The following is a 26,439-nucleotide window of genomic DNA, read 5'->3' on the forward strand; positions in this document are numbered from 1 at the left end:
AGAGAACTTATATGTACCACTTATACACTTATACTAGATATATTTTGGTGTTAGGTAATGAAAGTAGTTAACAATATTAGAGAAGATACATGTACCACTTATACTAGATGTATTTTGGTGTTAGGTAATGAAAGTAGTTAACAATATTAGAGAACTTACATGTACCACTTATACTAGATGCATTTTGGTGTTAGGTAATGAAAGTAGTTAACAATATTAGAGAACTTACATGTACCACTTATACTAGATGCATTTTGGTGTTAGGTAATGAAAGTAGTTAACAATATTAGAGAACTTACATGTACCACTTATACACTTATACTAGATATATTTTGGTGTTAGGTAATGAAAGTAGTTAACAATATTAGAGAAGATACATGTACCACTTATACTAGATGTATTTTGGTGTTAGGTAATGAAAGTAGTTAACAATATTAGAGAACTTACATGTACCACTTATACTAGATGCATTTTGGTGTTAGGTAATGAAAGTAGTTAACAATATTAGAGAACTTACATGTACCACTTATACTAGATGTATTTTGATGTTAGGTAATAAAAGTAGTTAACAATATTAGAGAACTTACATGTACCACTTATACTGGATGTATTTTGGTGTTAGGTAATGAAAGTAGTTAACAATATTAGAGAACTTACATGTACCACTTATACTAGATGCATTTTGGTGTTAGGTAATGAAAGTAGTTAACAATATTAGAGAACTTACATGTACCACTTATACTTATGCATGTTGGTGTTAGGTAATGAAAGTAGTTAACAATATTAGAGAACATACATGTACCATTTATACTAGACGCATTTTGGTGTTAGGTAATGAACGTAGTTAACAATATTAGAGAACATACATGTACCATTTATACTAGATGTATTTTGGTGTTAGGTAATGAAAGTAGTTAACAATATTAGAGAACATACATGTACCATTTATACTAGATGCATTTTGGTGTTAGGTAATGAAAGTAGTTAACAATATTAGAGAACATACATGTACCTTTTATACTAGATGTATTTTGGTGTTAGGTAATGAAAGTAGTTAACAATATTAGAGAACATACATGTACCACTTATACTAGATGTATTTTGGTGTTAGGTAATGAAAGTAGTTAACAATATTAGAGAACATACATGTACCACTTATACTAGATGCATTTTGGTGTTAGGTAATGAAAGTAGTTAACAATATTAGTGAACATACATGTACCATTTATACTAGATGTATTTTGGTGTTAGGTAATGAAAGTAGTTAACAATATTAGAGAACTTACATGTACCACTTATACTGGATGTATTTTGGTGTTAGGTAATGAAAGTAGTTAACAATATTAGAGAACATACATGTACCATTCATACTAGATGCATTTTGGTGTTAGGTAATGAAAGTAGTTAACAATATTAGAGAACATACATGTACCACTTATACTAGATGCATTTTGGTGTTAGGTAATGAAAGTAGTTAACAATATTAGAGAACATACATGTACCATTTATACTAGATGTATTTTGGTGTTAGGTAATGAAAGTAGTTAACCATATTAGAGAACATACATGTACCACTTATACTAGATGTATTTTGGTGTTAGGTAATGAAAGTAGTTAACCAAATTAGAGAACATACATGTACCACATATACGAGATGTATTTTGGTGTTAGGTAATGAAAGTAGTTAACAATATTAGAGAACATACATGTACCACTTATACTAGATGCATTTTGGTGTTAGGTAATGAAAGTAGTTAACAATATTAGAGAACATACATGTACAACTTATACTAGATGTATTTTGGTGTTAGGTAATGAAAGTAGTTAACAATATTAGAGAACATACATGTACCATTTATACTAGATGTATTTTGGTGTTAGGTAATGAAAGTAGTTAACAATATTAGAGAACATACATGTACCACTTATACTAGATGTATTTTGGTGTTAGGTAATGAAAGTAGTTAAGAATATTAGAGAACATACATGTACCACTTATACTAGATGCATTTTGGTGTTAGGTAATGAAAGTAGTTAACAATATTAGAGAACATACATGTACCATTTATACTAGATGTATTTTGGTGTTAGGTAATGAAAGTAGTTAACAATATTAGAGAACATACATGTACCACTTATACTAGATGTATTTTGGTGTTAGGTAATGAAAGTAGTTAACAATATTAGAGAACATACATGTACCACTTATACTAGATGCATTTTGGTGTTAGGTAATGAAAGTAGTTAACAATATTAGAGAACATACATGTACCATTTATACTAGATGTATTTTGGTGTTAGGTAATGAAAGTAGTTAACAATATTAGAGAACATACATGTACCATTTATACTAGATGCATTTTGGTGTTAGGTAATGAAAGTAGTTAACAATATTAGAGAACATACATGTACCACTTATACTAGATGTATTTTGGTGTTAGGTAATGAAAGTAGTTAACAATATTAGAGAACATACATGTACCACTTATACTAGATGTATTTTGGTGTTAGGTAATGAAAGTAGTTAACCAAATTAGAGAACATACATGTACCACATATACAAGATGTATTTTGGTGTTAGGTAATGAAAGTAGTTAACAATATTAGAGAACATACATGTACCACTTATACTAGATGCATTTTGGTGTTAGGTAATGAAAGTAGTTAACAATATTAGAGAACATACATGTACAACTTATACTAGATGTATTTTGGTGTTAGGTAATGAAAGTAGTTAACAATATTAGAGAACATACATGTACCACTTATACTAGATGTATTTTGGTGTTAGGTAATGAAAGTAGTTAACAATATTAGAGAACATACATGTACCACTTATACTAGATGCATTTTGGTGTTAGGTAATGAAAGTAGTTAACAATATTAGAGAACATACATGTACCACTTATACTAGATGTATTTTGGTGTTAGGTAATGAAAGTAGTTAACAATATTAGAGAACTTACATGTACCACTTATACTAGATGCATTTTGGTGTTAGGTAATGAAAGTAGTTAACAATATTAGAGAACATACATGTACCACTTATACTAGATGTATTTTGGTGTTAGGTAATGAAAGTAGTTAACAATATTAGAGAACTTATATGTACCACTTATACACTTATACTAGATATATTTTGGTGTTAGGTAATGAAAGTAGTTAACAATATTAGAGAAGATACATGTACCACTTATACTAGATGTATTTTGGTGTTAGGTAATGAAAGTAGTTAACAATATTAGAGAACTTACATGTACCACTTATACTAGATGCATTTTGGTGTTAGGTAATGAAAGTAGTTAACAATATTAGAGAACTTACATGTACCACTTATACTAGATGCATTTTGGTGTTAGGTAATGAAAGTAGTTAACAATATTAGAGAACTTACATGTACCACTTATACACTTATACTAGATATATTTTGGTGTTAGGTAATGAAAGTAGTTAACAATATTAGAGAAGATACATGTACCACTTATACTAGATGTATTTTGGTGTTAGGTAATGAAAGTAGTTAACAATATTAGAGAACTTACATGTACCACTTATACTAGATGCATTTTGGTGTTAGGTAATGAAAGTAGTTAACAATATTAGAGAACTTACATGTACCACTTATACTAGATGTATTTTGATGTTAGGTAATAAAAGTAGTTAACAATATTAGAGAACTTACATGTACCACTTATACTGGATGTATTTTGGTGTTAGGTAATGAAAGTAGTTAACAATATTAGAGAACTTACATGTACCACTTACACTAGATGCATTTTGGTGTTAGGTAATGAAAGTAGTTAACAATATTAGAGAACTTACATGTACCACTTATACTTATGCATGTTGGTGTTAGGTAATGAAAGTAGTTAACAATATTAGAGAACATACATGTACCATTTATACTAGACGCATTTTGGTGTTAGGTAATGAACGTAGTTAACAATATTAGAGAACATACATGTACCATTTATACTAGATGTATTTTGGTGTTAGGTAATGAAAGTAGTTAACAATATTAGAGAACATACATGTACCATTTATACTAGATGCATTTTGGTGTTAGGTAATGAAAGTAGTTAACAATATTAGAGAACATACATGTACCACTTATACTAGATGCATTTTGGTGTTAGGTAATGAAAGTAGTTAACAATATTAGAGAACATACATGTACAACTTATACTAGATGTATTTTGGTGTTAGGTAATGAAAGTAGTTAACAATATTAGAGAACATACATGTACCATTTATACTAGATGTATTTTGGTGTTAGGTAATGAAAGTAGTTAACAATATTAGAGAACATACATGTACCACTTATACTAGATGTATTTTGGTGTTAGGTAATGAAAGTAGTTAAGAATATTAGAGAACATACATGTACCACTTATACTAGATGCATTTTGGTGTTAGGTAATGAAAGTAGTTAACAATATTAGAGAACATACATGTACCATTTATACTAGATGCATTTTGGTGTTAGGTAATGAAAGTAGTTAACAATATTAGAGAACATACATGTACCACTTATACTAGATGTATTTTGGTGTTAGGTAATGAAAGTAGTTAACAATATTAGAGACCATACATGTACCACTTATACTAGATGTATTTTGGTGTTAGGTAATGAAAGTAGTTAACCAAATTAGAGAACATACATGTACCACATATACGAGATGTATTTTGGTGTTAGGTAATGAAAGTAGTTAACAATATTAGAGAACATACATGTACCACTTATACTAGATGCATTTTGGTGTTAGGTAATGAAAGTAGTTAACAATATTAGAGAACATACATGTACAACTTATACTAGATGTATTTTGGTGTTAGGTAATGAAAGTAGTTAACAATATTAGAGAACATACATGTACCATTTATACTAGATGTATTTTGGTGTTAGGTAATGAAAGTAGTTAACAATATTAGAGAACATACATGTACCACTTATACTAGATGTATTTTGGTGTTAGGTAATGAAAGTAGTTAACAATATTAGAGAACATACATGTACCACTTATACTAGATGCATTTTGGTGTTAGGTAATGAAAGTAGTTAACAATATTAGAGAACATACATGTACCATTTATACTAGATGTATTTTGGTGTTAGGTAATGAAAGTAGTTAACAATATTAGAGAACATACATGTACCATTTATACTAGATGCATTTTGGTGTTAGGTAATGAAAGTAGTTAACAATATTAGAGAACATACATGTACCACTTATACTAGATGTATTTTGGTGTTAGGTAATGAAAGTAGTTAACAATATTAGAGAACTTACATGTACCACTTATACACTTATACTAGATATATTTTGGTGTTAGGTAATGAAAGTAGTTAACAATATTAGAGAAGATACATGTACCACTTATACTAGATGTATTTTGGTGTTAGGTAATGAAAGTAGTTAACAATATTAGAGAACTTACATGTACCACTTATACTGGATGTATTTTGGTGTTAGGTAATGAAAGTAGTTAACAATATTAGAGAACTTACATGTACCACTTATACTAGATGCATTTTGGTGTTAGGTAATGAAAGTAGTTAACAATATTAGAGAACTTACATGTACCACTTATACTTATGCATGTTGGTGTTAGGTAATGAAAGTAGTTAACAATATTAGAGAACATACATGTACCATTTATACTAGACGCATTTTGGTGTTAGGTAATGAACGTAGTTAACAATATTAGAGAACATACATGTACCATTTATACTAGATGTATTTTGGTGTTAGGTAATGAAAGTAGTTAACAATATTAGAGAACATACATGTACCATTTATACTAGATGCATTTTGGTGTTAGGTAATGAAAGTAGTTAACAATATTAGAGAACATACATGTACCTTTTATACTAGATGTATTTTGGTGTTAGGTAATGAAAGTAGTTAACAATATTAGAGAACATACATGTACCACTTATACTAGATGTATTTTGGTGTTAGGTAATGAAAGTAGTTAACAATATTAGAGAACATACATGTACCACTTATACTAGATGCATTTTGGTGTTAGGTAATGAAAGTAGTTAACAATATTAGTGAACATACATGTACCATTTATACTAGATGTATTTTGGTGTTAGGTAATGAAAGTAGTTAACAATATTAGAGAACTTACATGTACCACTTATACTGGATGTATTTTGGTGTTAGGTAATGAAAGTAGTTAACAATATTAGAGAACATACATGTACCATTCATACTAGATGCATTTTGGTGTTAGGTAATGAAAGTAGTTAACAATATTAGAGAACATACATGTACCACTTATACTAGATGCATTTTGGTGTTAGGTAATGAAAGTAGTTAACAATATTAGAGAACATACATGTACCATTTATACTAGATGTATTTTGGTGTTAGGTAATGAAAGTAGTTAACAATATTAGAGAACATACATGTACCACTTATACTAGATGTATTTTGGTGTTAGGTAATGAAAGTAGTTAACCAAATTAGAGAACATACATGTACCACATATACGAGATGTATTTTGGTGTTAGGTAATGAAAGTAGTTAACAATATTAGAGAACATACATGTACCACTTATACTAGATGCATTTTGGTGTTAGGTAATGAAAGTAGTTAACAATATTAGAGAACATACATGTACAACTTATACTAGATGTATTTTGGTGTTAGGTAATGAAAGTAGTTAACAATATTAGAGAACATACATGTACCATTTATACTAGATGTATTTTGGTGTTAGGTAATGAAAGTAGTTAACAATATTAGAGAACATACATGTACCACTTATACTAGATGTATTTTGGTGTTAGGTAATGAAAGTAGTTAAGAATATTAGAGAACATACATGTACCACTTATACTAGATGCATTTTGGTGTTAGGTAATGAAAGTAGTTAACAATATTAGAGAACATACATGTACCATTTATACTAGATGTATTTTGGTGTTAGGTAATGAAAGTAGTTAACAATATTAGAGAACATACATGTACCACTTATACTAGATGTATTTTGGTGTTAGGTAATGAAAGTAGTTAACAATATTAGAGAACATACATGTACCACTTATACTAGATGCATTTTGGTGTTAGGTAATGAAAGTAGTTAACAATATTAGAGAACATACATGTACCATTTATACTAGATGTATTTTGGTGTTAGGTAATGAAAGTAGTTAACAATATTAGAGAACATACATGTACCATTTATACTAGATGCATTTTGGTGTTAGGTAATGAAAGTAGTTAACAATATTAGAGAACATACATGTACCACTTATACTAGATGTATTTTGGTGTTAGGTAATGAAAGTAGTTAACCAAATTAGAGAACATACATGTACCACATATACAAGATGTATTTTGGTGTTAGGTAATGAAAGTAGTTAACAATATTAGAGAACATACATGTACCACTTATACTAGATGCATTTTGGTGTTAGGTAATGAAAGTAGTTAACAATATTAGAGAACATACATGTACAACTTATACTAGATGTATTTTGGTGTTAGGTAATGAAAGTAGTTAACAATATTAGAGAACATACATGTACCACTTATACTAGATGTATTTTGGTGTTAGGTAATGAAAGTAGTTAACAATATTAGAGAACATACATGTACCACTTATACTAGATGCATTTTGGTGTTAGGTAATGAAAGTAGTTAACAATATTAGAGAACATACATGTACCACTTATACTAGATGTATTTTGGTGTTAGGTAATGAAAGTAGTTAACAATATTAGAGAACTTACATGTACCACTTATACTAGATGCATTTTGGTGTTAGGTAATGAAAGTAGTTAACAATATTAGAGAACATACATGTACCACTTATACTAGATGTATTTTGGTGTTAGGTAATGAAAGTAGTTAACAATATTAGAGAACTTATATGTACCACTTATACACTTATACTAGATATATTTTGGTGTTAGGTAATGAAAGTAGTTAACAATATTAGAGAAGATACATGTACCACTTATACTAGATGTATTTTGGTGTTAGGTAATGAAAGTAGTTAACAATATTAGAGAACTTACATGTACCACTTATACTAGATGCATTTTGGTGTTAGGTAATGAAAGTAGTTAACAATATTAGAGAACTTACATGTACCACTTATACTAGATGCATTTTGGTGTTAGGTAATGAAAGTAGTTAACAATATTAGAGAACTTACATGTACCACTTATACACTTATACTAGATATATTTTGGTGTTAGGTAATGAAAGTAGTTAACAATATTAGAGAAGATACATGTACCACTTATACTAGATGTATTTTGGTGTTAGGTAATGAAAGTAGTTAACAATATTAGAGAACTTACATGTACCACTTATACTGGATGTATTTTGGTGTTAGGTAATGAAAGTAGTTAACAATATTAGAGAACTTACATGTACCACTTACACTAGATGCATTTTGGTGTTAGGTAATGAAAGTAGTTAACAATATTAGAGAACTTACATGTACCACTTATACTAGATGTATTTTGATGTTAGGTAATAAAAGTAGTTAACAATATTAGAGAACTTACATGTACCACTTATACTGGATGTATTTTGGTGTTAGGTAATGAAAGTAGTTAACAATATTAGAGAACTTACATGTACCACTTACACTAGATGCATTTTGGTGTTAGGTAATGAAAGTAGTTAACAATATTAGAGAACTTACATGTACCACTTATACTTATGCATGTTGGTGTTAGGTAATGAAAGTAGTTAACAATATTAGAGAACATACATGTACCATTTATACTAGACGCATTTTGGTGTTAGGTAATGAAAGTAGTTAACAATATTAGAGAACATACATGTACCATTTATACTAGACGCATTTTGGTGTTAGGTAATGAACGTAGTTAACAATATTAGAGAACATACATGTACCATTTATACTAGATGTATTTTGGTGTTAGGTAATGAAAGTAGTTAACAATATTAGAGAACATACATGTACCATTTATACTAGATGCATTTTGGTGTTAGGTAATGAAAGTAGTTAACAATATTAGAGAACATACATGTACCTTTTATACTAGATGTATTTTGGTGTTAGGTAATGAAAGTAGTTAACAATATTAGAGAACATACATGTACCACTTATACTAGATGTATTTTGGTGTTAGGTAATGAAAGTAGTTAACAATATTAGAGAACATACATGTACCACTTATACTAGATGCATTTTGGTGTTAGGTAATGAAAGTAGTTAACAATATTAGTGAACATACATGTACCATTTATACTAGATGTATTTTGGTGTTAGGTAATGAAAGTAGTTAACAATATTAGAGAACTTACATGTACCACTTATACTGGATGTATTTTGGTGTTAGGTAATGAAAGTAGTTAACAATATTAGAGAACATACATGTACCATTCATACTAGATGCATTTTGGTGTTAGGTAATGAAAGTAGTTAACAATATTAGAGAACATACATGTACCACTTATACTAGATGCATTTTGGTGTTAGGTAATGAAAGTAGTTAACAATATTAGAGAACATACATGTACCATTTATACTAGATGTATTTTGGTGTTAGGTAATGAAAGTAGTTAACAATATTAGAGAACATACATGTACCACTTATACTAGATGTATTTTGGTGTTAGGTAATGAAAGTAGTTAACCAAATTAGAGAACATACATGTACCACATATACGAGATGTATTTTGGTGTTAGGTAATGAAAGTAGTTAACAATATTAGAGAACATACATGTACCACTTATACTAGATGCATTTTGGTGTTAGGTAATGAAAGTAGTTAACAATATTAGAGAACATACATGTACAACTTATACTAGATGTATTTTGGTGTTAGGTAATGAAAGTAGTTAACAATATTAGAGAACATACATGTACCATTTATACTAGATGTATTTTGGTGTTAGGTAATGAAAGTAGTTAACAATATTAGAGAACATACATGTACCACTTATACTAGATGTATTTTGGTGTTAGGTAATGAAAGTAGTTAAGAATATTAGAGAACATACATGTACCACTTATACTAGATGCATTTTGGTGTTAGGTAATGAAAGTAGTTAACAATATTAGAGAACATACATGTACCATTTATACTAGATGTATTTTGGTGTTAGGTAATGAAAGTAGTTAACAATATTAGAGAACATACATGTACCATTTATACTAGATGCATTTTGGTGTTAGGTAATGAAAGTAGTTAACAATATTAGAGAACATACATGTACCACTTATACTAGATGTATTTTGGTGTTAGGTAATGAAAGTAGTTAACAATATTAGAGAACATACATGTACCACTTATACTAGATGTATTTTGGTGTTAGGTAATGAAAGTAGTTAACCAAATTAGAGAACATACATGTACCACATATACGAGATGTATTTTGGTGTTAGGTAATGAAAGTAGTTAACAATATTAGAGAACATACATGTACCACTTATACTAGATGCATTTTGGTGTTAGGTAATGAAAGTAGTTAACAATATTAGAGAACATACATGTACAACTTATACTAGATGTATTTTGGTGTTAGGTAATGAAAGTAGTTAACAATATTAGAGAACATACATGTACCATTTATACTAGATGTATTTTGGTGTTAGGTAATGAAAGTAGTTAACAATATTAGAGAACATACATGTACCACTTATACTAGATGTATTTTGGTGTTAGGTAATGAAAGTAGTTAACAATATTAGAGAACATACATGTACCACTTATACTAGATGCATTTTGGTGTTAGGTAATGAAAGTAGTTAACAATATTAGAGAACATACATGTACCATTTATACTAGATGTATTTTGGTGTTAGGTAATGAAAGTAGTTAACAATATTAGAGAACATACATGTACCATTTACACTAGATGCATTTTGGTGTTAGGTAATGAAAGTAGTTAACAATATTAGAGAACATACATGTACCACTTATACTAGATGTATTTTGGTGTTAGGTAATGAAAGTAGTTAACAATATTAGAGAACTTACATGTACCACTTATACACTTATACTAGATATATTTTGGTGTTAGGTAATGAAAGTAGTTAACAATATTAGAGAAGATACATGTACCACTTATACTAGATGTATTTTGGTGTTAGGTAATGAAAGTAGTTAACAATATTAGAGAACATACATGTACCACTTATACTAGATGCATTTTGGTGTTAGGTAATGAAAGTAGTTAACAATATTAGAGAACATACATGTACCATTTATACTAGATGTATTTTGGTGTTAGGTAATGAAAGTAGTTAACAATATTAGAGAACATACATGTACCATTTATACTAGATGCATTTTGGTGTTAGGTAATGAAAGTAGTTAACAATATTAGAGAACATACATGTACCACTTATACTAGATGTATTTTGGTGTTAGGTAATGAAAGTAGTTAACAATATTAGAGAACATACATGTACCACTTATACTAGATGTATTTTGGTGTTAGGTAATGAAAGTAGTTAACAATATTAGAGAACATACATGTACCACTTATACTAGATGCATTTTGGTGTTAGGTAATGAAAGTAGTTAACAATATTAGAGAACATACATGTACCACTTGTACTAGATGTATTTTGGTGTTAGGTAATGAAAGTAGTTAACAATATTAGAGAACTTACATGTACCACTTATACTAGATGCATTTTGGTGTTAGGTAATGAAAGTAGTTAACAATATTAGAGAACATACATGTACCACTTATACTAGATGGATTTTGGTGTTAGGTAATGAAAGTAGTTAACAATATTAGAGAACTTACATGTACCACTTATACTAGATGCATGTTGGTGTTAGGTAATGAAAGTAGTTAACAATATTAGAGAACATATATGTACCACTTATACTAGATGCATTTTGGTGTTAGGTAATGAAAGTAGTTAACAATATTAGAGAACATACATGTACCACTTATACTAGATGCATTTTGGTGTTAGGTAATGAAAGTAGTTAACAATATTAGAGAACATACATGTACCACTTATACTAGATGTATTTTGGTGTTAGGTAATGAAAGTAGTTAACAATATTAGAGAACTTACATGTACCACTTATACACTTATACTAGATATATTTTGGTGTTAGGTAATGAAAGTAGTTAACAATATTAGAGAAGATACATGTACCACTTATACTAGATGTATTTTGGTGTTAGGTAATGAAAGTAGTTAACAATATTAGAGAACTTACATGTACCACTTATACTAGATGCATTTTGGTGTTAGGTAATGAAAGTAGTTAACAATATTAGAGAACTTACATGTACCACTTATACACTTATACTAGATATATTTTGGTGTTAGGTAATGAAAGTAGTTAACAATATTAGAGAAGATACATGTACCACTTATACTAGATGTATTTTGGTGTTAGGTAATGAAAGTAGTTAACAATATTAGAGAACTTACATGTACCACTTATACTAGATGCATTTTGGTGTTAGGTAATGAAAGTAGTTAACAATATTAGAGAACTTACATGTACCACTTATACTAGATGTATTTTGATGTTAGGTAATAAAAGTAGTTAACAATATTAGAGAACTTACATGTACCACTTATACTGGATGTATTTTGGTGTTAGGTAATGAAAGTAGTTAACAATATTAGAGAACTTACATGTACCACTTATACTAGATGCATTTTGGTGTTAGGTAATGAAAGTAGTTAACAATATTAGAGAACTTACATGTACCACTTATACTAGATGCATTTTGGTGTTAGGTAATGAAAGTAGTTAACAATATTAGAGAACATACATGTACCACTTATACTAGATGCATTTTGGTGTTAGGTAATGAAAGTAGTTAACAATATTAGGGAACTTACATGTACCACTTATACTAGATGCATGTTGGTGTTAGGTAATGAAAGTAGTTAACAATATTAGAGAACATACATGTACCATTTATACTAGACGCATTTTGGTGTTAGGTAATGAAAGTAGTTAACAATATTAGAGAACATACATGTACCATTTATACTAGATGTATTTTGGTGTTAGGTAATGAAAGTAGTTAACAATATTAGAGAACATACATGTACCATTTATACTAGATGCATTTTGGTGTTAGGTAATGAAAGTAGTTAACAATATTAGAGAACATACATGTACCACTTATACTAGATGTATTTTGGTGTTAGGTAATGAAAGTAGTTAACAATATTAGCTATAGAACATACATGTACCACTTATACTAGATGTATTTTGGTGTTAGGTAATGAAAGTAGTTAACAATATTAGAGAACATACATGTACCACTTATACTAGATGCATTTTGGTGATAGGTAATGAAAGTAGTTTACAATATTAGAGAACATACAATAATAATAATAATAAAGATAATTTATTGCATCCTTAGAAATACAGTGTTTCCATCAGTTTATAGCAACAAAAGTAAGATATTAAAAAACAAAATAACAAAATAACTATAGCAAATAATAAATGATAGATTTTAGTGTTTTTGTTAAGTATCTTTCTCATTTCTCATTAAGAACGAGCTGTGTATAAATTCTCCAACAAGTTTGATTACATTTGTGTTAGAATTTTTCATTAAGTATGTAAATTTCTGTTGGTCAGTTTTTGTTTCATCAGGAAACTGTATATTTGAGAATATATCCATTCGCAGTGTGTGATATTTTGGGCATTTGATGAGGAGATGCATTTCATCTTCTATGTCTGCTAAAGTACATTGTTTACAAATCCTGTTTTCCAAAGAAATTTTAGGTTGGGTATGTCTACCCTTTTCTATTGCTAGGCTGTGATTACTTGTTCGGAATCTAGAGACAGAAATTCTATGTTTTAGATTCAGTATAATTAAGTAACTTTCAAAGTTGTAGTTTGTTTTGAATTGAGTATATGTTCTCAACTTAGGTTTATCCATAATTGTCTCCTTCCAGAATTCAATATATTTTTGTTTAATATTGTTTCCTATTCTCTTTATATTTTGTTTTGTTGCATTCAATTTGTCATTGATATTCTTTATATCTAATGTGTTATCTTCCTTATTTAACTCTTTGTAAATTGACATAATCCATGGGAGTTTGCAGTTTATCTGTTCATGGTATGCCTGTTTTGTTAAATTACATTCTGGAAGTTCTTTGATCCGTGCCAAATACTTTATAAGATTTATTTTGATGTCTACTAGTAATGGTAGTTCACCTATTTCTACCATTTATACTAGATAACATTTAGTATAGACAAGATGGAAACTTGCATCCTTTACAATCAATTGCTGTATTAACTGTTTTAATATTGATTATATCTTACGTTATGAGAGTAACACCAGTCTGTTTCTCAACATCGTGCCATATCCTGAAACATTCTGGCATCATAGCACTGTAGTATGGTTCTGAATACCCGTAGCGAATAATTCTCGTCTGTCCATGGGAGCTGCCTCGAGAGTGCGGTAGTCCAAACTGTGAAATGAAAATATTTTCAGATACCTGTGCATTTTTTTTATGAAATTAAAAAATATAAAAAATAATTACATGTACATGTACCCTGCGAGACCCTTGCGCTATATTCAAATCAGAGGAAGCAGTTTTCATTGGCTAGGAAAGCCATTTGCTATCGTTCATTACCCATCAGCCTTTGCAACTTGATAAAAGATAAATCAATAATATAAGCACGATAGATTTAAGCAGAACAAAAATCACTTCAAATTTGTTCAAAATAGTTCATAGAAGTAATCATTTGCTGTTATACATTTTGATAAGTAGTATTGTCACCATATATGCACAGTTTGGCATCAAATGTTCAAACAGTAAATCACATTCATGCATTTCACGTAGCAGGGAAATTGTCATGAAGGGTCAGTGAATAAAATCCTGAAATTGTCATGATGAGTCAGTGAATAAAATCCAGAAATTGTCATGATGGGTCAGTGAATAAAATCTTGAAATTGTCATGATGAGTCAGTGAATAAAATCCTGAAATTGTCATGATGAGTCAGTGAATAAAATCCAGAAATTGTCATGATGAGTCAGTGAATAAAATCCTGAAATTGTCATGATGGGTCAGTGAATAAAATCCTGAAATTGTCATGATGGGTCAGTGAATAAAATCCTGAAATTGTCATGATGGGTCAGTGAATAAAATCTTGAAATTGTCATGATGGGTCAGTGAATAAAATCTTGAAATTGTCATGATGGGTCAGTGAATAAAATCCTGAAATTGTCATGATGGGTCAGTGAATAAAATCTTGAAATTGTCTTGATGGGTCAGTGAATAAAATCCTGAAATTGTCATGATGGGTCAGTGAATAAAATCCTGAAATTGTCATTATGGCTCAGTGAATAAAATCCTGAAATTGTCATGATGAGTCAGTGAATAAAATCCTGAAATTGTCATGATGAGTCAGTGAATAAAATCCTGAAATTGTCATGATGGGTCAGTGAATAAAATCCAGAAATTGTCATGATGGGTCAGTGAATAAAATCTTGAAATTGTCATGATGGGTCAGTGAATAAAATCCTGAAATTGTCATGATGGGTCAATGAATAATATCCTGAAATTGTCATGATGGGTCAGTGAATAATATCCTGAAATTGTCATGATGGGTCAGTGAATAAAATCCAGAAATTGTCATGATGGGTCAGTGAATAAAATCCTGAAATTGTCATGATGGGTCAGTGAATAAAATCCTGAAATTGTCATGATGGGTCAGTGAATAAAATCCTGAAATTGTCATGATGAGTCAGTGAATAAAATCCAGAAATTGTCATGATGGGTCAGTGAATAAAATCTTGAAATTGTCATGATGAGTCAGTGAATAAAATCCTGAAATTGTCATGATGAGTCAGTGAATAAAATCCTGAAATTGTCATGATGAGTCAGAGAATAAAATCCTGAAATTGTCATGATGGGTCAGTGAATAAAATCCTGAAATTGTCATGATGGGTCAGTGAATAAAATCCTGAAATTGTCATGATGGGTCAGTGAATAAAATCCTGAAATTGTCATGATGGGTCAGTGAATAAAATCCTGAAATTGTCATGATGGGTCAGTGAATAAAATCTTGAAATTGTCATGATGAGTCAGTGAATAAAATCCAGAAATTGTCATGATGGGTCAGTGAATAAAATCCTGAAATTGTCATGATGGGTCAGTGAATAAAATCCTGAAATTGTCATTATGGCTCAGTGAATAAAATCCTGAAATTGTCATGATGAGTCAGTGAATAAAATCCAGAAATTGTCATGATGGGTCAGTGAATAAAATCTTGAAATTGTCATGATGGGTCAGTGAATAAAATCCTGAAATTGTCATGATGGGTCAGTGAATAAAATCCTGAAATTGTCATGATGGGTCAGTGAATAAAATCTTGAAATTGTCATGATGGGTCAGTGAATAAAATCCTGAAATTGTCATGATGAGTCAGTGAATAAAATCTTGGAATTGTCATGATGGGTCAGTGAATAAAATCCAGAAATTGTCATGATGGGTCAGTGAATAAAATCCTGAAATTGTCATGATGGGTCAGTGAATAAAATCCTGAAATTGTCATTATGGCTCAGTGAATAAAATCCTGAAATTGTCATGATGAGTCAGTGAATAAAATCCAGAAATTGTCATGATGGGTCAGTGAATAAAATCCTGAAATTGTCATGATGGGTCAGTGAATAAAATCCTGAAATTGTCATGATGAGTCAGTGAATAAAATCCTGAAATTGTCATGATGAGTCAGTGAATAAAATCCTGAAATTGTCATGATGGGTCAGTGAATAAAATCCAGAAATTGTCATGATGGGTCAGTGAATAAAATCCTGAAATTGTCATGATGGGTCAGTGAATAATATCCTGAAATTGTCATGATGGGTCAGTGAATAAAATCCTGAAATTGTCATGATGGGTCAGTGAATAAAATCCAGAAATTGTCATGATGGGTCAGTGAATAAAATCCTGAAATTGTCATGATGAGTCAGTGAATAAAATCCTGAAATTGTCATGATGAGTCAGTGAATAAAATCCTGAAATTGTCATGATGAGTCAGTGAATAAAATCCTGAAATTGGCATGATGAGTCAGTGAATAAAATCCTGAAATTGTCATGATGAGTCAGTGAATAAAATCCAGAAATTGTCATGATGGGTCAGTGAATAAAATCCAGAAATTGTCATGATGGGTCAGTGAATAAAATCCTGAAATTGTCATGATAAGTCAGTGAATAAAATCCTGAAATTGTCATGATGAGTCAGTGAATAAAATCCAGAAATTGTCATGATGGGTCAGTGAACAAAATCCTGAAATTGTCATGATGGTTCAGTGAATAAAATCCTGAAATTGTCATGATGGGTCAGTGAATAAAATCCTGAAATTGTCATGATGGTTCAGTGAATAAAATCCTGAAATTGTCATGATGGGTCAGTGAATAAAATCTTTAAATTGTCATGATGGGTCAGTGAATAAAATCCTGAAATAGTCATGATGGGTCAGTGAATAAAATCCTGAAATTGTCATAATGGGTCAGTGAATAAAATCCTGAAATTGTCATGATGAGTCAGTGAATAAAATCCTGAAATTGTCATAATGGGTCAGTGAATAAAATCTTGAAATTGTCATGATGGGTCAGTGAATAAAATCTTGAAATTGTCATGATGGGTCAGTGAATAAAATCCTGAAATTGTCATGATGGGTCAGTGAATAAAATCTTGAAATTGTCATGATGGGTCAGTGAATAAAATCTTGAAATTGTCATGATGGGTCAGTGAATAAAATCCTGAAATTGTCATAATGGGTCAGTGAATAAAATCTTGAAATTGTCATGATGGGTCAGTGAATAAAATCTTGAAATTGTCATGATGGGTCAGTGAATAAAATCCTGAAATTGTCATAATGGGTCAGTGAATAAAATCCTGAAATTGTCATAATGGGTCAGTGAATAAAATCTTGAAATTGTCATGATGGGTCAGTGAATAAAATCCTGAAATTGTCATAATGGGTCAGTGAATAAAATCCTGAAATTGTCATTATGGCTCAGTGAATAAAATCCTGAAATTGTCATGATGAGTCAGTGAATAAAATCCAGAAATTGTCATGATGGGTCAGTGAATAAAATCTTGAAATTGTCATGATGGGTCAGTGAATAAAATCCTGAAATTGTCATGATGGGTCAGTGAATAAAATCCTGAAATTGTCATGATGGGTCAGTGAATAAAATCTTGAAATTGTCATGATGGGTCAGTGAATAAAATCTTGAAATTGTCATGATGGGTCAGTGAATAAAATCCTGAAATTGTCATAATGGGTCAGTGAATAAAATCCTGAAATTGTCATAATGGGTCAGTGAATAAAATCTTGAAATTGTCATGATGGGTCAGTGAATAAAATCCTGAAATTGTCATAATGGGTCAGTGAATAAAATCCTGAAATTGTCATTATGGCTCAGTGAATAAAATCCTGAAATTGTCATGATGAGTCAGTGAATAAAATCCAGAAATTGTCATGATGGGTCAGTGAATAAAATCTTGAAATTGTCATGATGGGTCAGTGAATAAAATCCTGAAATTGTCATGATGGGTCAGTGAATAAAATCCTGAAATTGTCATGATGGGTCAGTGAATAAAATCTTGAAATTGTCATGATGGGTCAGTGAATAAAATCCTGAAATTGTCATGATGAGTCAGTGAATAAAATCTTGGAATTGTCATGATGGGTCAGTGAATAAAATCTTGAAATTGTCATGATGGGTCAGTGAATAAAATCCTGAAATTGTCATAATGGGTCAGTGAATAAAATCTTGAAATTGTCATGATGGGTCAGTGAATAAAATCTTGAAATTGTCATGATGGGTCAGTGAATAAAATCCTGAAATTGTCATAATGGGTCAGTGAATAAAATCCTGAAATTGTCATAATGGGTCAGTGAATAAAATCTTGAAATTGTCATGATGGGTCAGTGAATAAAATCCTGAAATTGTCATAATGGGTCAGTGAATAAAATCCTGAAATTGTCATAATGGGTCAGTGAATAAAATCTTGAAATTGTCATAATGGGTCAGTGAATAAAATCCTGAAATTGTCATGATGGGTCAATGAATAAAATCCTGAAATTGTCATGATGGGTCAATGAATAAAATCTTGAAATTGTCATGATGGGTCAATGAATAAAATCTTGAAATTGTCATGATGGGTCAATGAATAAAATCCTGAAATTGTCATGATGGGTCAGTGAATAAAATCTTGAAATTGTCATGATGGGTCAATGAATAAAATCCTGAAATTGTCATGATGGGTCAGTGAATAAAATCTTGAAATTGTCATAATGGGTCAGTGAATAAAATCCTGAAATTGTCATGATGGGTCAATGAATAAAATCCTGAAATTGTCATGATGGGTCAGTGAATAAAATCCAGAAATTGTCATGATGGGTCAGTGAATAAAATCCTGAAATTGTCATGATGGGTCAGTGAATAAAATCTTGAAATTGTCATGATGGGTCAGTGAATAAAATCCTGAAATTGTCATGATGGGTCAGTGAATAAAATCCTGAAATTGTCATGATGGGTCAGTGAATAAAATCCTGAAATTGTCATGATGGGTCAGTGAATAAAATCCTGAAATTGTCATGATGGGTCAGTGAATAAAATCCTGAAATTGTCATGATGGGTCAGTGAATAAAATCTTGAAATTGTCATGATGGGTCAGTGAATAAAATCTTGAAATTGTCATGATGGGTCAGTGAATAAAATCCTGAAATTGTCATGATGGTTCAGTGAATAAAATCCTGAAATTGTCATGATGGGTCAGTGAATAAAATCCAGAAATTGTCATGATGGGTCAGTGAATAAAATCCTGAAATTGTCATGATGGTTCAGTGAATAAAATCCTGAAATTGTCATGATGGGTCAGTGAATAAAATCCTGAAATTGTCATGATGGGTCAGTGAATAAAATCTTGAAATATTGTCTTGATGGGTCAGTGAATAAAATCCTGAAATTGTCATGATGGGTCAGTGAATAAAATCCAGAAATTGTCATGATGGGTCAGTGAATAAAATCTTGGAATTGTCATGATGGGTCAGTGAATAAAATCCTGAAATTGTCATGATGGGTCAGTGAATAAAATCCTGAAATTGTCATGATGGGTCAGTGAATAAAATCCAGAAATTGTCATGATGGGTCAGTGAATAAAATCTTGGAATTGTCATGATGAGTCAGTGAACAAAATCCTGAAATTGTCATGATGGGTCAGTGAATAAAATCCTGAAATTGTCATGATGGGTCAGTGAATAAAATCCTGAAATTGTCATGATGGGTCAGTGAATAAAATCCAGAAATTGTCATGATGGGTCAGTGAATAAAATCTTGGAATTGTCATGATGGGTCAGTGAATAAAATCCTGAAATTGTCATGATGGGTCAGTGAATAAAATCCTGAAATTGTAACGATGGGTCAGTGAATAAAATCCAGAAATTGTCATGATGGGTCAGTGAATAAAATCCAGAAATTGTCATGATGGGTCAGTGAATAAAATCCTGAAATTGTCATGATGGGTCAGTGAATAAAATCTTGGAATTGTCATGATGAGTCAGTGAACAAAATCCTGAAATTGTCATGATGGGTCAGTGAATAAAATCCTGAAATTGTCATGATGGGTCAGTGAATAAAATCCTGAAATTGTAACGATGGGTCAGTGAATAAAATCCAGAAATTGTCATGATGAGTCAGTGAATAATATCCTGAAATTGTCATGATGGGTCAGTGAATAAAATCCAGAAATTGTCATGATGGGTCAGTGAATAAAATCCTGAAATTGTCATAATGGGTCAGTGAATAAAATCTTTAAATTGTCATGATGAGTCAGTGAATACAATCCTGAAATTGTCATAATGGGTCAGTGAATAAAATCCTGAAATTGTCATGATGAGTCAGTGAATAAAATCCTGAAATTGTCATGATGGGTCAGTGAATAAAATCCTGAAATTGTCATGATGGGTCAGTGAATTAAATCCTGAAATTGTCATGATGGGTCAGTGAATAAAATCCTGAAATTGTCATGATGGGTCAGTGAATAAAATCCTGAAATTGTCATGATGGGTCAGTGAATAAAATCCTGAAATTGTCATGATGGGTCAGTGAATAAAATCCAGAAATTGTCATGATGGGTCAGTGAATAAAATCCTGAAATTGTCATGATGGGTCAGTGAATAAAATCCTGAAATTGTCATGATGGGTCAGTGAATAAAATCCTGAAATTGTCATGATGGTTCAGTGAATAAAATCTTGAAATTGTCATGATGGGTCAGTGAATAAAATCCTGAAATTGTCATAATGGGTCAATGAATAAAATCCAGAAATTGTCATGATGAGTCAGTGAATAAAATCCTGAAATTGTCATGATGGGTCAGTGAATAAAATCCTGAAATTGTCATGATGGGTCAGTGAATAAAATCCAGAAATTGTCATGATGGGTCAGTGAATAAAATCTTGAAATTGTCATGATGGGTCAGTGAATAAAATCTTGGAATTGTCATGATGGGTCAGTGAATAAAATCTTGAAATTGTCATGATGGGTCAGTGAATAAAATCCTGAAATTGTCATGATGGGTCAGTGAATAAAATCCTGAAATTGTCATGATGGGTCAATGAATAAAATCTTGAAATTGTCATGATGGGTCAGTGAATAAAATCCTGAAATTGTCATGATGAGTCAGTGAATAAAATCCTGAAATTGTCATGATGAGTCAGTGAATAAAATCTTGAAATTGTCATGATGGGTCAGTGAATAAAATCCTGAAATTGTCATGATGGGTCAGTGAATAAAATCTTGAAATTGTCATGATGGGTCAGTGAATTAAATCCAGAAATTGTCATGATAGGTCAGTGAATAAAATCCTGAAATTGTCATGATGGGTCAGTGAATAAAATCCTGAAATTGTCATGATGAGTCAGTGAATAAAATCCAGAAATTGTCATGATGAGTCAGTGAATAAAATCCTGAAATTGTCATGATGGGTCAGTGAATAAAATCTTGAAATATTGTCATGATGGGTCAGTGAATAAAATCCTGAAATTGTCATGATGGGTCAGTGAATAAAATCCAGAAATTGTCATGATAGGTCAGTGAATAAAATCCTGAAATTGTCATGATGGGTCAGTGAATAAAATCCTGAAATTGTCATGATGAGTCAGTGAATAAAATCCTGAAATTGTCATGATGGGTCAGTGAATAAAATCCTGAAATTGTCATGATGGGTCAGTGAATAAAATCCTGAAATTGTCATGATGAGTCAGTGAATAAAATCCTGAAATTGTCATGATGAGTCAGTGAATAAAATCCAGAAATTGTCATGATGAGTCAGTGAATAAAATCTTGAAATTGTCATGATGGGTCAGTGAATAAAATCCTGAAATTGTCATGATGGGTCAGTGAATAAAATCCTGAAATTGTCATGATGGGTCAGTGAATAAAATCCAGAAATTGTCATGATGGGTCAGTGAATAAAATCCTGAAATTGTCATGATGGGTCAGTGAATAAAATCCTGAAATTGTCATGATGGGTCAGTGAATAAAATCCTGAAATTGTCATGATGGGTCAGTGAATAAAATCCTGAAATTGTCATGATGAGTCAGTGAATAAAATCTTGAAATTGTCATGATGGGTCAGTGAATAAAATCCTGAAATTGTCATGATGGGTCAGTGAATAAAATCCTGAAATTGTCATGATGAGTCAGTGAATAATATCCTGAAATTGTCACGATGGGTCAGTGAATAAAATCCTGAAATTGTCATGATGGGTCAGTGAATAAAATCCAGAAATTGTCATGATAGGTCAGTGAATAAAATCCTGAAATTGTCATGATGGGTCAGTGAATAAAATCCTGAAATTGTCATGATGAGTCAGTGAATAAAATCCAGAAATTGTCATGATGGGTCAGTGAATAATATCCTGAAATTGTCATGATGAGTCAGTGAATAAAATCTTGAAATATTGTCATGATGGGTCAGTGAATAAAATCCAGAAATTGTCATGATGGGTCAGTGAATAAAATCCTGAAATTGTCATGATGAGTCAGTGAATAAAATCTTGAAATATTGTCATGATGGGTCAGTGAATAAAATCCAGAAATTGTCATGATAGGTCAGTGAATAAAATCCAGAAATTGTCATGATGAGTCAGTGAATAAAATCCAGAAATTGTCATGATAGGTCAATGAATAAAATCTTGAAATTGTCATGATGGGTCAGTGAATAAAATCCAGAAATTGTCATGATGGGTCAGTGAATAAAATCCTGAAATTGTCATGATGGGTCAGTGAATAAAATCCTGAAATTGTCATGATGGGTCAGTGAATAAAATCTTGAAATATTGTCATGATGGGTCAGTGAATAAAATCCAGAAATTGTCATGATAGGTCAGTGAATAAAATCCAGAAATTGTCATGATGAGTCAGTGAATAAAATCCAGAAATTGTCATGATAGGTCAGTGAATAAAATCTTGAAATTGTCATGATGGGTCAGTGAATAAAATCCAGAAATTGTCATGATGGGTCAGTGAATAAAATCCTGAAATTGTCATGATGGGTCAGTGAATAAAATCTTGAAATTGTCATGATGGGTCAGTGAATAAAATCCTGAAATTGTCATGATGGGTCAGTGAATAAAATCCTGAAATTGTCATGATGGGTCAGTGAATAAAATCTTGAAATTGTCATGATGGGTCAGTGAATAAAATCCTGAAATTGTCATGATGGGTCAGTGAATAAAATCCTGAAATTGTCATGATGAGTCAGTGAATAAAATCCTGAAATTGTCATGATGGGTCAGTGAATAAAATCCTGAAATTGTCATGATGGGTCAGTGAATAAAATCCTGAAATTGTCATGATGGGTCAGTGAATAAAATCCAGAAATTGTCATGATGGGTCAGTGAATAAAATCCTGAAATTGTCATGATGGGTCAGTGAATAAAATCCTGAAATTGTCATGATGAGTCAGTGAATAAAATCCTGAAATTGTCATGATGGGTCAGTGAATAAAATCCAGAAATTGTCATGATGGGTCAGTGAATAAAATCCTGAAATTGTCATGATGGGTCAGTGAATAAAATCCTGAAATTGTCATGATGGGTCAGTGAATAAAATCTTGAAATTGTCATGATGAGTCAGTGAATAAAATCCTGAAATTGTCATGATGGGTCAGTGAATAAAATCTTGAAATTGTCATGATGAGTCAGTGAATAAAATCCTGAAATTGTCATGATGGGTCAGTGAATAAAATCTTGAAATTGTCATGATGAGTCAGTGAATAAAATCCTGAAATTGTCATGATGGGTCAGTGAATTAAGTCCTGAAATCGTGAAAATTTCTGGCAGGGAAAATTCATCTTGCCGAGACTCAATTGGGCCAGAAAAAAATTGATCTCTGTCCCGATAGAAGCCCAGGACCAAAATTCAGTACATGTTGAGATTATTGCTGTCTGAATGCTCGACACGAAACAAAAATCACGACCTCAGTGGTGAATTTAAAAGAACATACTGATTCATTATAGTATGACATGACGATGGTGGGAAGTACAGCAATATATGGACGGATGCTGTAGTAATGAATGAAATGAATGCAGAATGCTGTCAGCGACATATATTTATTTGCTGTTGCAACCGTTTTTGTTGCAATGTTACATCAACGTGAAAAAACAATGGTTTTTCGAATTTTCTTTGCCACATGTGCACGATGACTTGTAATAAATACCATAACAGCAACTAGATATAGTTTAAATATAACAAGTATTATCATCATATGCCTATCGTTTTCCATGTTTGGGTCAACAGGTCAAAGAAGGAGAACGTGATTTCGGCACATGCTGAGTGGGTCCCAAGTGTAATCACTTTGCAAACATAAAAATTCATGCCAAAATTTGGGATTCGCGATCACATTTTTATGTTAAAACAGTTGCTAACAAAATATACTACCAATGAAAAGTTTGTATGCTTTATCAATTTCAAAAAGGCCTTTGACTCCATCCGGCATGTGGGTCTTTTACACAAGCTCAGAAACAATGGAGTCACTGGTAAATTGTATAATACAGGTATTAATAAAGCAATCTATACAAACTCTATTGGATGTGTGAAGGTTAAAAACGGCTTGACCAATACTTTCCCAATTGTGAAAGGCATCAGACAGGGCGATGGTCTAAGTCCACTGCTTTTTAATACATACTTAAATGATATTAAAAGTCATATAAATGCATCACCCACCAACTTTATTAAATAACCAACTTCCATGTTTACTCTTTACAACACCCATGGAAAAACTCCATACCAAATTCTGCAAGTTTTTATTAAAGGTGAACAGCAGAGCCTCAAACTTGCCATGTTTAATAGAATTAGGGAGGTACCCTCTTACAATACAGGGTACAAAACAATTGTTAAAATATTGGATGAGGGTTCAGGAAATGCCTGAAAATACATTAGTATGTGAAGCATACAAGCTTGGTATTAAGATGCATGATTCTGGTACTAAAAACTGGGTATCTGGTGTGAAAAAGATTTTGGAAAACCTAAATTTAAGTAATATCTGGAAAGATGGGCAAATTAAATACAGCAATGCTACTATTGAAGACATTACAGAAAAACTTAAAATGCAAATCCAGAAAAAAAGAAAAGAATGCATGTTTAATGATGATGGGCGTGCATCACAAAAACAAATTGAGAACATACAGAGAAATAAAAACTGATTTTTCTTTTGAGAAATACCTCCAAATAATTAAAAATCCACTATATCGTGCTGCAATGACTAAACTTAGAATAAGTGCCCACCGTTTACAGATTGAATTGGGCAGATACAAAAACATTTCCATCTCTGATAGAAAATGCCCTATCTGTGATCTTGGTGAAATTGAAGATGTAAACCATTTCTATTTCACGTGCCAGCTATATGATAAAGAGAGAACCAGCCTTTTTACTAAACATAAAATGTATGGAGAGACATTAATAAACATATTAAATAATAAAAACGATCACATAATTAAAGACATTTCAAAACACATTTATACTTGCTTCATGCTTAGGGAGCAAAAAATCAAACAATAACTTCAGTACCAGCTGCCTCAAAAAAAAACCCACAAAACACAGATTTACATATATTTACATTATATTACAATTATTCATTTATCTCTTATTGTGAGATATGTATTTATTTCATTCATTTACTGTAATTTTAGTATTTCCTTTTATTTTCATTTTTTTATTATTACATGTTTTTGACTTTATTGTATTTTATGTCAAGACCTCAAATGGGATACGATAGCAATAAAGATTTACTTACTTACTTACACAAAGGTTTAACAATTTCTCTAGTGCCAAGATCCCTTAACGTGAACGTAGCATATTTCAGTCAAACATTTTCTGAATTTCATGTGATAAATACCAAACCTTAAGGTTAGAATTGTTTGCCTCTGCCACAACAAAATGACAATACACATTTCATTAAGAAATTCT

The 26,439-nt window shown here is 31.0% G+C and overlaps 1 protein-coding gene across 2 annotated transcripts in view; it reads right to left on the reverse strand.

Annotated features, from left to right (window-relative positions):
• The window catches only part of LOC146733846 (peroxisomal sarcosine oxidase-like), a 161,097-nt gene that overhangs the window by 123,852 nt on the left and 10,806 nt on the right, over nucleotides 1-26,439 (reverse strand). For both annotated transcript variants that reach the window (XM_085491421.1, XM_085491420.1), the window contains exon 2: nucleotides 14,269-14,417. In XM_085491421.1, coding sequence (XP_085347547.1) covers nucleotides 14,269-14,417 — 149 coding nt within the window. The remainder of the gene's footprint in view (nucleotides 1-14,268; nucleotides 14,418-26,439) is intronic.

This window comes from Saccoglossus kowalevskii, chromosome 16 (assembly GCF_978046115.1).
Source record: "Saccoglossus kowalevskii chromosome 16, keSacKowa6.1, whole genome shotgun sequence".
Taxonomy (NCBI): Eukaryota; Metazoa; Hemichordata; class Enteropneusta; family Harrimaniidae; genus Saccoglossus; species Saccoglossus kowalevskii.